Consider the following 15,275-nt stretch of genomic DNA (forward strand, 5'->3'; position numbering starts at 1 on the left):
TATTTTTGTATTCTATTACTTTCATGATCGGTGATTTATGAAAGACAAATAAAATATCAAATGACTGCGCAGGGAGAGGTCATGGTTTCTCCTACTGTCTGTAAGAAGATAGATCATACGGATTTGTAACAAGTTGGATCTCTAACACAGCTTTTAAGAAGCTTACAACTTTGGAGGCGTGCCAGATTACTTTGCGAATTTAAACTTGGAAAAAAATTGCTTGTTTTAAGGAATTTAAGCCAGACACTATTATTAACATAAATCATAACTTTATTTTGGTAATTATTACTAAGTTTTCTAAGAGGCACTTCTGTGGATAGAGCACTACCATTAAAAGATGCAAGAGTATTACACAGTTATGATTGTTACTTTGTCATACTGTTATACTGTCAAAAGAAGTAAGATGAATAAAAGCAAAGTTCCACTGAAATGAAAACTTCCAATCAATTAAAAGTAGATTTCTGTAAAGAACGACTCCACTGCACAAGCAGCTAGGAGACTAAAGCTCTTAATACATGAGATACTACTGGCAACTGACCTGTTTTTCTTGTATAATACCACCTGCAACTACACGTATCTATTATCTAAGTTTCTCCAGGCCTTCAAGATTTTAACTTCATACATCTTTGCAATAAATATTTTTATTCCAAACAGGAAAAGAGTTGGATGACTGTCAGCAACTGAATGACTGCCAGTGGCAAAACCACAACTCCAAAATCCTACTCTCTCTTCTGCAACTATTTCAAGGACCACATCCCCTATATCTGTGTCACAATGCGTAAACTTTCCAGAAGTAAACGGTACAAAATGCTTAGTTGTAAAGGCTGCTGTGTAACGAGGAGGTGCATGTCAGATGACACCACCCAGCCCTGTGAGAATCTTACAAAGGTTAAAAAGTCCTGCAGAGACCATTTCAAACTTCCAAATAATTTTCCCACACAGGTACTGGAAAATATTTTCAATTTAATAAAAAATCAAGGAGCTGATCAGTGATTAATTTTCAGACTTGTCAACAAGCCTGTCTGAAACTCAGGAACTCAGTTTAATCCTATGCAGACGAAGAGGGACACGCCACTTAAGATCTCTTTGGGAAAGAGAGACAAATCCAGTCTCAGTGTCAAATTTCCACTATCTACAATCCAAAACAGATGAAAAACAGAATAATCACCCTTATTAATAGGTAGTACAGATAATTGCACAGTAAATGTTGTATATGTAACAACTGAGATATGCACGAGCAATTAAGTGTCCTTAAACCCAAACAGTTTGGATTTTAAGTGCCTATTATTAAAAAAGCCCAAACAAAAAAACCAACAGAACATATATGTTAGTTCTCAAATAATCCTGTCAAATCTGTTCTCAATTCCTTATCCATCTCCAAAACATGGCTTGCAGTGACATTTGTACCCATTTCCTGGATGGCTGGTTCTAAGTGCAGTTTGGTGCATTCACCACACAACCTGTAGCTAAACTGAGACTAGTGAAATCCTTCATGGCTGTGATTCCAGTACTTCACTGTTTTTAACATCCTGCCACCTGTTCCTCCAGTTCTGCCTACCATGGTAATCAAGACGTTTTCAGTTAACCATTGCATGTCATCTACACTAGTGATTTACTGATAAGCTCCTTTTGATTACACAGGTGGGAGCTATTAGGGCTTTTCATTTCCTAGATCAAAACATTACAATCTTCCTTTCTCTCACTATTTGACCCACCTCTCTGCTGGAGGTTAATGCCCCTTTAAGATGGACAACCCAAGCAAGCAAATACCTGCATCTCATCCCCTGCCGTGCACAGGTCAGTGTAAGAACTTAAACACACATTCTCCAGCAGCTCGAGGCTTTCCACCAAGCAGTATGCCAAATAACCGGTCACTGAAGGGTGTGATGGACAGCTAGAACACTAAGCACTACAATTAGGTCTCGGAGTAGGGCTCTCTTAAATGTACGGAAAATGCTTTTCTTTTCATTTACTAATTATTCTGATGCAGATCAAATCAAGAAGGGTGCATCGGTACCGTATGAATATTAAAACAGCAGGTATTGCTTGTGATAAGCCTTTGAATTGCAAGCCCCAAAAAGCTTTTGTTAATGATGGTCATGAAACAGAAAACAGAAGGATTAACCATGACAGGGACGTATATCTCAACCTTGGAGGGGAGGAAAGAAAACAAAGAATTGCCCAATTAGCGGATGTGGGCTCCAGCCTTGAAAGAACACTTCGTAGGCAAACACGAACATCCCGATCACAAGAAGCTTTACGACCCCTGTCAGACCACTCAGAAGACAAACAGGAACATCCTAATCGATTACAGGAAGATAGCAAGAGGCTTTACGGCCTCTAACAGCAAAACAATTGGTGGGAACCGGTTCAGTGACTGTAGAGTTTACTCCCTAAAAAGCCCCCCCAAAGAAAAACATCAGGAGAAGATATGCACATGCCTGGAGGAGGAGACTTATTATAATGAGGCCCCGGAAATAATTAACATAGTAACACCTATTCTTAGAACTGATTGTATTAGTCCATCCCATAGTTTGCATATGTATGATTTACATTATAAATAACTACGGGTTCAGCATAAGGGTGTGCAAGTTAGGAGGAGAAATCCCCCTTGCACCCGGTGCCGCAATAAACATACCTGCTTTATAACTCTATTCGAGTTGTAAGGTTTGTTTCCGCGCGTCAGTCATTCTTGAGGCACAGCAACATGTACCTCTGTGATACTGGCGTCTCTGTCAGGAGAAAGGTTACCCCTCAAGAAAAGCTCACAGGCTTTGAAATAGCTGAGTATTCTTCCAGAGTATTTAGACAGTTCAGATGTCTGCTGCACTCTCTTCAAATGTATTTAAAAAAATCTACCACCTAAAGAGCATTGAAACCCTACGCAATGTAGCTCCTGGAAACCAACAGGTTTAACAATGCATACCATTAGCACTGTAGGTAAATGGGGTATGTTTCTGAATCCTTCTGTTGTTTGTAGTAAATACATCCATCAAAAATTAAACTAAAGGCAGATTAATGGAATAAAAGGTCCCTAGGGGAGTTGTACATCATCAGGGATTAAATTCCTTAGTCTACAGAAACTGATCCCCTCTCTAAGTGGAGGGGACCAGCAGAAGGAATGCAACTGGTCCACTTGTTTGGTGAACACTTGCAAAGATCAATAAGAGCTTTACAAATGGATTAAAGTAGAATGAAGTCTAATCAAAGTAGTTTTCTCAGTTAGCCCTTTCCTAAAGAATCAAAACCCAAGTTAAATTCTAAAATTTTAAGAATTTAACCTACGTTAAAACTTGAAAAGAGAAGAGGCTAGTACTGCAAATACAAAAGGATACACTTATTTCATCCGAGACATAAGAAAGCAAAATATGTTTTAAAAAATAATAATCCAGAAACTGACCTCTGGTGAATAAAAACCAAAGATATGGGTAAAAGTGGAGAGGAACTGAAAAGATTTACATCTCTTTTCAGCACTGTAAAAGAAACCTTTGGATTTCGCACCCCTGTAGAACATGAAGTCTCAAACAAATCAAACAGGCCTTTTAACCAAATCCAGTATGAAATACAGTCAAATTTGAAAAGCTAAAACATACCCAAGTACTATTCATCGTATTATGCAAACATCTAAAATGCAAAATTTGGCTCGGCAAGTGGGACAAGGCACTTGGCTTGACAGCCAGGTCTCTGGGTGCTGCTGGTCCTGTCGGCTGGCAAACCATTTGCCCATGCAGGTGAGGCACCACATGGGACGGCAGTAGCATTGCTGGCATTCCCCTTCGTTTGGCTCCTGGCAGTTCTTGATGAGTTTGATGTTAGCGATAGTCTGCATACACCCTATGCACGGCTCCAGCTCCTAAAGGAGAGGAAAAGCATCAAAATTATGAACTGCACAGAATGGTTTCTGTTATTGCTCTTCAAAGGCTTTTAGAAAATCACCTGCGTGCAAGCACAGCGGGAACCTGAGTTGGGCAGAGCCTCAAGGCAGAACGGCCCCACCAAAAAACAGCAAACACTTTCAGTCTCCGGAGCCTTGTTTTATTAGAATGCCCTCTAATGAACGACAACAAAGTATCTCTTTAACCAGAAAACCCAGAACTGCTACATGAGACCGATTAAACAAAAACAACTGAAAATAAACGTTCTTTCTCTGTCTGAAGAGCTCCACCTGTTTCCAGAGCACAGCAGCCAGAGCAAGGTAAGCAAGCAGCCATCTTTATCATTCAGACATACCATTTTTCAAAAAAACATACCAATATAAAGTAAGGAAAATAAACAAAGTAATCAGTTCTTACCACTTATTACAGCAAATGGCTGGTCCTATCTTCCAAAATATAAATAACAGAGGAAGTCAGGGCTCTACTTAGTACAGTGGACGCTCATCTTGAAGGGCCAGAAATTTACTTGATTTTTTTTTTATAATATTGGAATAATTGATATTTCCCCACCATTAATTATGCCATATGAATTTGCAGTTGCGTATAGGGAGATCACCTTGCTATAAAGTGTTTTACAACTAATAAACAGTAATTAGCATTTCCCATGTGTCTTCCAGACAAAGCTCTCCCAGAACTTGACAAAGTCCAAAAGACAGCACACTGAACGGGCCTGGAGACCCGAATCCTGTTCATCCTGCTATCGGAGTGACAAAAAAGAGCTCTGCTTTGTCATCTCTAGTTTCCACCTCCTGTGTTTCTTCCCTTCAAGTGTTTGTTCAACTACATTGGTGGCTTGACTGTGGAGCGGATCCAGATGAAAACTAGTCATCTTTCTTTGCCTCTTTTCACCTCGATTACTTCCCCAACCAGGTTCACGGCAGAAAAAGTCTTGTGTCAACAGGGGTATCAGGAGAGTGCAGGAAGCAGGACTGATTCTTTCAGAAGCTGGATCAGCTTTAACTTGTGAAATTAGGGCTTATCTTAGATTTTAGGCAGAAAAACTCTAGCACAGAAAGATTCACTAACTTTTTCAACTTATTCATGGAGCTTCAGAATAGGGAAAAATCCCATGTTGTATTTTTAATGTCCATATCATAATTTCTGATGTTATTTATCACTCAATGTCAAACCAAAATTCAGTACCTCAGCTGACACTTAAATATGTCACAAAATAAAAGCCCTGCAAGAAAGCAAATCTCTCACATGAATAGTACCTTCTCTTTATTTTGAACACCTCTTTTCACTATACACTGGCACTGCAATCAGAACACACAAGCACATTATGTGCAGACTTACCTGATCCAATTCTATTTTAGCTAGTTCATGTAACCATACAGTCAAGACACCATACAAGCTGCATGACCCTACCAAAGATATCAAGTACTCACTCCAATAGCTGCAACATCTGACACACTCACTGCAAGGTCACCAGAACTAGTTAAATTATTTACCTCTGGTACACTGAGCAGTGCTCTAGTCACACTTCTGATTGCAGCACAAGTACAACAATGACCAGGTCTCTGCGAATATTACTGAAGGAAGGACTCCAGGGTGTTATTTATAATTAAAACAAGCCCCAATTAAGAATCATGAATTTATTTCAGCAGAAGATCCAGCAAAATCTGGCTGTCTAGAAAAACAAGCTGTAATGGAGCAAACTGCCTAAAGAACAGTAGCAGCAGCTGTGATTCTAGCTCCCCAGAAGCTTTCTGGAAATGTAACCTCATAATTTCCAAATGTTTTCAAGCATAATTTTTATGGAAATTATTATAGGGGACTTTCTTCCACTATGCTGTTTCTCATGTCTCAAAAAAATGTAATGCTCACCATACAGTTCGTCTCCTTATCGAAGAAATGAAAGCAGCAGCCAGAACTACATTTATTAGACATTTACTGAAATGGAAGGTGAGCCCTTGTGATGGCTGCGCCCACCCTGACTGAATGAACAGCACTTTGGTCCAGGCATCACTGACAAGGGGCCTGACTGGAGTTAGCCCTGCTGTGCAGGCCTTGAGACATTGTTTGAGGCCATAACTTCTCAGGAAGTTAAGGAATTTAGGCTATGTCTTACCGGGAGCTAACGGTGCCAGCCTGAGATGGAACTAGGCGAAACTATAAGTGCTACAGCTGCACACCCTCAAAGGGGAGTTTGACTACAAGTCAATCACTTTACACTATAAGTATCTGTAGCCCCCCTGAGCCTGTTGAGCTCTCCTGCACAGCAGTGATCTCCCCTTGGGTAGGATGCCTCTCAAGGTTACTCCTCGAAATCTAGAGATCCTTTACCCAGCATCTCTTTTCTACAGTGAGGTAAGCGATATTTAATGTTAGATATAAAGCATATTGTATACAAACAAACTTAATCATTAGGAGTGCAATAAGTAGTAGAGTGTTTGCCATGTAATTACTGCTTAATGGCCATTTAATTACCATTTGAAGACTTTAATTAACATTTAATAATCGTTGTTTAATAACTATTGTTTAATCTTCATTCTATCATTGTTTACTCAGTGTTTAATAAAACTTTTTGGTTAATCCCCCAATGATGACTTCTGCTATTAATTAGCCTGCGACAGCCCTAAGTAACAGTTCAGGGATTGGACTAGATGATCTCCAGAGGTCCCTTCCAACCCCATACCATACCGTATCATTGTGTTATCAATTACAATGTAATCACAGGCTCACCTGTATTGAAAAGTATAATTATTACAGTGGATAGAAAGTCTTACCTGAGTGCTTGGAACAGGATATGTCTGGTTAATTTCCACCAGAGATGTAAAGGTTTCTAGAAATAAATCACTAAGGCTTTGATGGATCACAACATTAGCTGCATTGCTGATGGGAGCACGGAGCTTTTCTCGGAGCTCCCCATACTCTGTGGAGTTCAACCTGAAGAAGAAGGTATGGAACAAAATGTTATCGTGATTATGCATTCAAACACCTTGCTAGTACACTGCAGACGTTAATATCAGAGGTTAACCTGCTCTGGGTGAACCTGCTCTGGCAGGGGGCTTTACTAAATGATCTCCAGAAGTCCCTTCCAACCCCTATCATTCCGTGATTCTGTGATCGGAGAAGTAAATCCACAGAAAAGTTATATAGGTTGGTACATACTATTCAGAATAAATACATAGTGAGCATTTTGTTTTCTTTTGCTGTTTAGTTGCTGTTGGTTTTGACACAACTTGGACAACAGAAGAGGATGTCCTCCACTTCTGTGTCAGATTGCCAACAGGATATGCAAAAGAGTAGCTGAAACATCGCACAAAAATAACGGAAGGCTTTTGAAGCAATCAGCATGAACAAAAGCTACACAGTTAACATAAATCATGCGTTAACTGTAAAGTACTACATGCACAATTTCTGTACACCTTTTTAATGCCTGTTTACTTACAACATATCTAAATTCTAAACTCCTGAGGACAGGAATCATGTGGCATGTATCACATGGTGATATAGTACATGTAAGTATCAGAAGAATGTCAATCAGTATCAGTTTCTGTGATTTTATGATACAATTTCAGATAAAACATGAGATTTCGCAAAGGTTACAAACAGCTGCTGGATGTGATTTACACTTTGATTTAAGGCTGTAACAAGCTGTGTTTCACACGAGGCCTTGTGCAGATCCTGTAGTGACACATGACTGTTGTTACCCCTTTTTAACATAACAGTTCTGAACTGTAGATTCAGAACTCCCCAGCTCGATGTTTCCACTCGTTAAACAGCTTTCATGGAGAAGCCCTGGCAACATCGCCCTGAAATTCCTCATTCTTCCTACCACTCGCTGACTTCGCAGAGCCCAGCACAATGAAATACTGGCTTAGCTTTAGCTCCTGGTGGTCTCCATTGTTTTACAGGATTATGCTGTTTGTTAACAAATACTATCTGCGCAAATAACAGTGACCTTTGTATCCAGAAGAAAAAAATCACCTTGAACACACAGGGAAATGTGGCCTACCTACAAAAAAGCATTTTTCTTCCAGAAACATCCCATTATATCTAATTCTGATTCTGGATATATACAATGATCCCACATCTTTAATAGGGGAATTTTGTCCTATGGCACTTTTTTAAAATCCTGTATGGCTGCATTTTAGCAGAGATTTGTTATTTCTGGCACATCTTATTGCAAGAACTTTTAGGCACTCTTCTCAGTGATACTCTGTTTAGCCACAAAATAAAATTTTGGGGTTTGGACTTTTTTTTTCCCTAAAAGGAATTGCCTTTAGCAATGATTTTCTCAGCTGGGGATGTAGTTTTATCACTCTGGCACTGAAACACTTACAGAAGGAAATCATTAGTTGTTTAATACTTCTTTGGTCACCACTCTCACAGGACTATAAAAGTTTCTTCTTAAGATTGTCACACTCACCTTAACTAACCTCTCATTCTGAGCTCTGTTCACCTGAATATCTAACAAACACCTCTACACCTTCCTGCTCGCCAGGACCCTTCTGCTCACCTACAAGTCTGGTGATCTGCCTACTTTTAATTACCTAGTAAATAAACACTGCGGACATATAAATTTACAGCAAACAAGACACCTAAATGCCTTTTCAAAGATATAGTTTTAAGAGCACTAACATGGCTTTGTGTACTCCTTTTAACGATACAACAACAAAGGCTTTAGCACCATTCTAATTGGCATTACGGGTTCTGCAGAATTTGTACTTTTGCTGAGTTACACAAAAGGACTGCTGAAAAAAACAGCATGGGCCTTTGAAAACAAGCCCTAATAGGTCACGGTATGTTTGCCATATAATTTACTGCTACAAAACCACACAAATCAGAAATCGACCAAAATTATTTCCTTGCTTTAAGGGCAGTTAGCTTGCAGGAGCTCAGCGAGAACTCTTCTGAGCAGTGACAAAATTATGAGCCTTGAGCAGAAGGCAAAAAAAAAAAAAAGGTCATGGGTGAACAACAGCCAGTTTCAGAAAAACAACTATTTCTCCTCCCCCAAAATTTGAAAGACCAAAGATTCTCCCTTTCATTCCTGTTCTTCATCTTTCACCTAAGTTTTTCCAGTTACTTCTTTCTGCATCCAGCACAATCCTCTTCCTGGGAATGGATCAAACAGGGTAGTCCTTCTGTTTAACCATTGTGCATTTGATACTGTAGGTGCATGAATCTTTCTAAACAACCTTTCTTCACTGCACTGCATGGCAGAATGGTGCATACAGCACCTCTGAACACCAGGCAGGGAACAAAAAAGAAGGGACAAGACCCCAAGGAGTCTGCAGATCTGCCACAAAAGCACTCCATTAGCACCATCAAACAGTACATATATAACTTAACAGGGTAGTTTTTTTACCGTATATCAAATGCCTTCACGTAGGGATTAATACTGGCAACACGGATGGTGAGGAACTGCACAGGCATATTAGAGTCTGGGGTGAGTTCATGCTGTCTGGAGTCTGTCACCGTCAAATAAATGTCCTGCTGCTGGGCAACGTGTAAACAGTAGGTGGTCACTTTAATCACCCACGTGTCCGTAACGATCACCCTTGCTCCTGGGGCTCCGGTAGCAAATTTGTCGATTCTCCTAAATTCTGTATTGATGGAAGAAGCTACTGCTCTCCAACCTGACTGCGGGAGTGCATGAAGAGCGAGTGTTCGGGCTAATGGATGATTATTCCAACCTTTCCGAGACCAATAATATGCCAGGGCACTGGTGACTGCTGGCAAGAGAACAGCAAAGAAGAAGAAAGTTTTCCATCCTTTTGAAGCCAAGTAGAAAAAACAAAGATGTTTTTCAGGTGCAGCAAAGCACATACCAAGGTAATAACCTGTAAGGAAGAAGACTTACTTTCAGAAAGGAATTAAGTACACGCATAAACACATACCCCTGACTCACGCAGTTATCTAACCAGTGAGCTCACCCCCTGGAGAGCCATTATACTTCTGGATGATACCTCAAATTCAAGCCTCTTGTCCTAAGCAATCTGAGGTAAATTCTTACTTGTCACTGATTTCTGCCAGAATTATGTAGCCAAATGAAGCGGATGTGAATTTGCAGGTTAAATAAAATTACCTGCAAGATGACACTTACTTTAAGCAGTATTACATGGCTAAAGGAAGCTGATTTGAATTTGCTGGTTAAATAAAATGCTATTCCTTTGTAACCGCATGTGATTGCGTGCACGGTAGATGCAGCCAACTAGTTACAAAGCTTAGGGCTTACACTACAAAGCATCTTGAGCGATACTAAAATACTGTATTTCCAAGATATATCGCGTCACCTGACTCCCCCACACCTGCGTGCCCCCGACCCACGGACACGGGCGAGGAACCCCCTTTGCTCCCGCCCGGCCAGGGGCCAGCCCGGCGGCGGGTTTGCCTTTCGCACCCCCCAAGCTGAGGGCTCCCTCCCACCACGGCGGCGACTTTCCCACGGCGACCGTCCCCCCCACCCCCGGAGCCCTCCCAGCGGCCGGGGCTCACCCAGGGGCAGGAGGGAGTGTGCCAGCAGCGTGCCGGTGCTGCGCCGCAGGTGGTACTGCACGAAGGCCGCGTCCTCGCTGCCCAGCCAGGCGGCCAGCAGGCTCTGCACCGTCAGCCCGGCCGAGCGCACCTCGTCGGGGGGGAAGACAAAGCAGACGGCGAACACCAAGTAGGCCAGCGTGAAGGTCACCGCCGGGCTCTCCATGCTGCGCCCCCCCCGGGCAGGGCCCGCTCCCGCCGCGGCACGGCACGGCCCGGCCTGACCCGACCCGCGGCTCCCTGGGAGCGGTAGTTCCCGGCCGGGGCGCTGCCGGGCGGGCGGTTCCGCCGGGGCGGAGCCGGCCGTGGGGTGGAGGCGCGGCGATCTATCAGTGCAAGGCGGGCTCCTGCCGTCCCCGGTGGCCACCGCGCCGCTCCAGCTGGCTACCGACCGTCTGACTCAGCCCCTGGCTCCGCAGAGCCGGGCAGGGCTCGCATCGGCCGGTAGCCGACCCTCCCCGTGGCCTCACGCTTTGTAAACTGGCATAAGGCCTGGCAAAATGAACTCGCTCTGTCCTGTACTTAAAAAGAGCTCTGGTGGGTGAGGACAGTGTCCTTCTGAAGCAGGAAAATGGCCCGTCCTACGTCAGAGTCAGAACAACTTTGGTTTTCCTACTGTATTCTATGTAGTATTTTCTTCAAAGAATGGTCAGGACAGGGAAGTAAAAGTCTTAAGTGCATCAGATTTTAAGATATCTCTGTACACTCCCGAACACATCAAAGGGAGATGCATGGCAGGCATCTCTGGTTACTACTGAAATACAAATAATAATAGCCACAAGAATCACCGTTTCACTTAGAATGCAACAAACCTCCTGCTTGCACCCTGTAGTAACCCCTAAACTGCAATATTTGTCTCCTTCAGAGAAAAGGGAAATCGCATAATTGGAGAAGCAGGGCAGGGAAAGCAACATGCAATGTTCTACACTACTACCCACGGGGAGCTGAGTAAATAGGAAATGCCGCCCCCGGAATGTGAAATCTTAGGCTGGCAGATGGCCAATGTGTCGCTGCTGTTGATGGAGATGGGGAATTCACAGTGGTTTAGAGACTCCTGAGTAAGACAGAGGCACCACTAAAATTATGCTTGGATTACGGGCATCGTATTTCATTCTAAAAGAGGTCATTGTTTGCAAGTTTATTCTTTTAACAATCATTTCATTGTTGCTGTCTAATGACTCAACTGTAAGGACTTTTAATTTGCAGAATGGACTATAAAGTTCAATAATAAAAATCAGGTTGAGAAGCAGCAAGTTCTCTTTCTGTGGTTTTATTCAGAAGATTGTTGAAGCAGAATAACCGAGAGGTCATGGATGTACTCGGGGGGCTACAAGGAACTGATGGGGTTTATGTTGTGAGGGAGGAAGAGAGGCAAAATGCTCTAACAGATACAAGGGACACTTGTGCAAAAGTCCTAAAGGTGATGGAAGTTCATGTGGATTTATTTATCAACATGGAGCTCTGAAAGGAACCAGAATTTAAATGTGGAGCTTCCTCTTCCAAAAGCTTTCCAGCTTCTGAGATGATCCTGTGCTAATTTCTGTATCAGCAGTTTTCATTTCATTTAAAGAGTCCTAATGGTATCAACAGTATTTCATAAACTCACTGCAGGACTGAGTCTCAGGGGACACTCTAGATTTACTTACACTGACCTCTTTTACAAAGCCTGGCCCAGCATAGGCCTCAGTCCCAATTCCTCCATAGCAGGCACCTACAAGAACACTGGGGTCTGCATCTCAAATTCTTGCCCGGTTTTGCTTGTGTGGAAATCAGTGTGTGCATGGCACAGAGCAGTGCGAATGGGCAAGCGTCTGCCTGGCCTTCCCCTGGCCACAGAGCCATGCGAGGGAGGGGCTGATGCCCAGGAGGTACTCTGGGGTCCACAGAAATCCATCTTTGTCCCCACCCTCTTACTTCACTCCTTCTACGGCAAAAAGGATTTTAGATATTGAGAATTTGCTTTTCTAAAATTTCAGGCCAAAGGGCGGAATTATTTACCTCAGGATTTGCAGACACAAGCCTCTGCCCCCAGAAACAACCAAGTCCTGTGGGGGCCTGATCTTGGACACCATGGACACTTCACACGGTTCTTCCCGAAGCATACCAGACACGCATTCTTTTCCCCCTAGAGCCGGTATCCGCCTGCCCCAGCGTGGGTCTCAAGCGGGACGTGGCTGCCAGCCGCCCCCGGGCTGAGACGTTCAACCGTTGTTCCCATCAGCGCGACGCCATGACTACCGCATCTTCTCCCCCCCCCGAAGACTACACTTCCCAGCATGCCTCGCGCGGGAGTACACTCCCGCGGGGTCTCATGGGCTGCTGTCCCCGCCTCTCTGCAGACCGCTTTTCTGATTGGTGAACGCGTTCCGAATGCCGCTTCCTCATTCGCGAGCCGGGGCGGCCGTTGAAATTTGAAATCTCGTGGCGGCTGCAGAGGGGGCGCGGCCCGGTGGCGGCTGTATCGGCGGGGAGCCTGAGCCCATCGGATCCAGAGCACCGCCTCAGCCGAGCGCCCTGCGGGCCCGTACCCGCGCCCCGCCGGCAGGTAGGGGTCCTTTGGGGGGTGCCGGTGAGGTGGCGGCTCTCATTGTCTACGGAGTTGTGGTCCGCCCTGTGTGAGCTTGGGGGCGGTGTGGGGCTAGGGGGGGCCCGGCAGGCTCGGTGACCCTTTCTGTGAGCTTGTGGGTGGGGTAGGGCTAGGGCGGTACCCAGGCTCGGGGCCCCCCTCTGTGAGGTTGGGGGGGGGTACACAGGCTCGGTGACCACCTCCCTCTGAGCTTGGGGGTCGTATGGGGCTGGAGGAGGCTTGGGGACCCTCTCTGAGAGCTTGGGGGTGGTGTGGGGCAGACGGGGCAGGACGGGGCACACGCAATCTCGGGGACTCCCTCTGTGAGCTTGGGGGTGGTGTGGGGCTGCAGGGAGCTCCTGTCGAGGGGTTTCATGGGCACTTTTGTGAGCTTGGGACTAAGACTTGAGGGGAACTTCGGTGAGTTTGGGGATGAAGAGGAGCTTGGAGGTAATGGGGGGGTGTGTGTTTAGAGGTCTCCAGTCAGGGGGGTTGGACTAGATGATCTCCAGAGGTCCCTTTCAAACCCCACGTGATTCTGGGTCGGGGGTGATGTGGGCGGACCTCAGGGCCACCCCCATGAATTCGGGGATGTGGTGGGACTCAGGAAGATCTTGGAAGCATCTTTATGCGTTTTGAGGGTGATAGGGGCTGAGGGGGACTCGGAGTCGCCTCTGAGTATTGGGGGAGAAAAGGAGGAGGAGGGTGGGGCAAATATATGTGGGCACTCCTGCGAGCCTGGGGTCTGTATGGGGCTGAGGGGGGCTCTGGCAGCCTAGGTGGCCGGGGTTGTTGAGGGCACCCCGCTGCCTTTCGAGGTGGGTGATGTGGGGCCCTTGTGGCCTAGGGTGACTCAGGAGTGAATTGGGCGGCTGGTGATTTTTGTTTGGTGGCGGTGGTGGTTTTTTTTGTTTGTTTTTGTTTTTTAAACTTAAAGCATGGCCAGATGCAACGGTGGGCAGGGACCGTGCTTTCCCGGAGAGGCTGTGGAGCCTTCCCCAGGCCTTGCTGCTCCTCCGCTCCCCGGCCCGGAGGAGGCCCAAGTCGCCTGTTCCCGCCCTGAGTGGCTGCTTTGCCTCTGCTGCCGAAGGTCAAGGCCACATCTTCCCTTCCCCTGCAAGGAGCTGCGGGGCCCGGGTGGCCGCTCCAGGGGTTAACGAGGCCGGCTGGGCTGGGGCTCCGCGCCTGCTGCCTCACAGGCTTGGTTTTGGCTAAAACTCCTGCGAATCCCCCCTCCTCAAATGGTCTGCTGAGAGTCTGGTGACTTCTGTAGTCAGGGGAAAGGTCATGATTGTGAGGGAGTCAGTTAACCAGAAGAGTGTTTATTTGTTCTGAATTGGGATGTTTGCACTAAAACCAAATATAAATATATATCAGTCACTTCTGTATCAGTTTGTATGGAAATATTCACCTCACATACTAAGTTACTCTGTCCATGAACAAGTGCTCAGCATCTTAGCTGTTGGAGGAGTTCAGCAGGATAAGTAAGTGAAAAATTCCATCTTTGCCCTGCAATGGTTTTTTTAGGCATTTGAGACCACATTGGTGTTTTGGACGTTGTGTCCCAGCAATCATTAAACAACAGGTAGTTGTCATGAAGCCCTCAATTTACAAATTATAGGTACCTGATGTTTAATTATCTGATGTCATTGAATTTATGTTTATTCTCAAATACAGAATGACAGACTGCTGCTTGTGCTTGGATAAACATTCTAAAACTAGGAGCAGTTTCATTTTTGTGAACTTTGGCTCTAGTGGGAAAAGTTGCAGCCTTTCACAGTACTTGCATGCCTTGGACAGTGATCTCTTTAAACAAAAAGATGTCTTTAATAAAGCCTCTCTTCCCCTCTGACTCGATTACAGCTACTAGCTAATGAACTTGTGAAATAGAATTTAGATAAAATCTTGGCTGCAGATATTTTAAATAAATGCTGAATTGCTTTTAATGATTTAATCCTAGAAAGGAGTTTGATTTTATTTTTTTTTTTAGGTGCATTGTTTAAAGTGCTGGGCAAATGTGGTGTGTATATATATATATATACGGTATCAATTGATTGGGTATTTTAATTATCTGAGTCTGCTTTAGCAATGGTGCACAAGTAGCTCAATTACAAACCTGACGAAGTCTCCAAACAAACCTCCCCTACTTATGGGGCTTGTTTTAGAAGGTGTTGCCAACTTTTTCATGTCTCAGGCTTTGTTTCTGAAGTAATTACAGTAAGCAACAACAGTCTGTAAAGATTCACTTGATCTGTTGTCTCAATTTTAGTCTGGAATTAAGGAAAGCA

At 44.5% G+C, this 15,275-nt stretch overlaps 1 protein-coding gene across 1 annotated transcript; it reads right to left on the reverse strand.

Moving 5' to 3' along the window:
* Positions 1-254: 254 nt before the first annotated feature.
* On the reverse strand, positions 255-10,599 carry TMEM129 (transmembrane protein 129, E3 ubiquitin ligase). Its single transcript, XM_074148027.1, has 4 exons — positions 10,383-10,599; positions 9,253-9,727; positions 6,665-6,824; positions 255-3,853 (listed from the first exon to the last, which is right to left on the reverse strand). The coding sequence occupies exons 1-4, from the start codon at positions 10,585-10,587 to the stop codon at positions 3,605-3,607; spliced, it is 1,089 nt and encodes a 362-aa protein (XP_074004128.1). The 5' UTR covers positions 10,588-10,599; the 3' UTR covers positions 255-3,604.
* Positions 10,600-15,275: the final 4,676 nt, after the last annotated feature.

The sequence above is a fragment of the Numenius arquata genome, chromosome 5 (genome assembly GCF_964106895.1).
Source record: "Numenius arquata chromosome 5, bNumArq3.hap1.1, whole genome shotgun sequence".
Taxonomy (NCBI): domain Eukaryota; kingdom Metazoa; phylum Chordata; class Aves; order Charadriiformes; family Scolopacidae; genus Numenius; species Numenius arquata.

Bases quoted from the DNA above. Each gene is read 5' to 3' on its own strand.
- TMEM129 (XM_074148027.1), bottom strand. From the start codon at position 10,587: ATGGAGAGCCCGGCGGTGACCTTCACGCTGGCCTACTTGGTGTTCGCC. The intron at 6,825-9,252 runs GTAAAAAAACTA...CTTCTTCTTCAG, and splicing joins GTGAAGGCATTTGATATACG to GTTGAACTCCACAGAGTATG. The intron at 3,854-6,664 runs GTAAGACTTTCT...CCTCTCCTTTAG, and splicing joins ATCCTGTTCCAAGCACTCAG to GAGCTGGAGCCGTGCATAGG.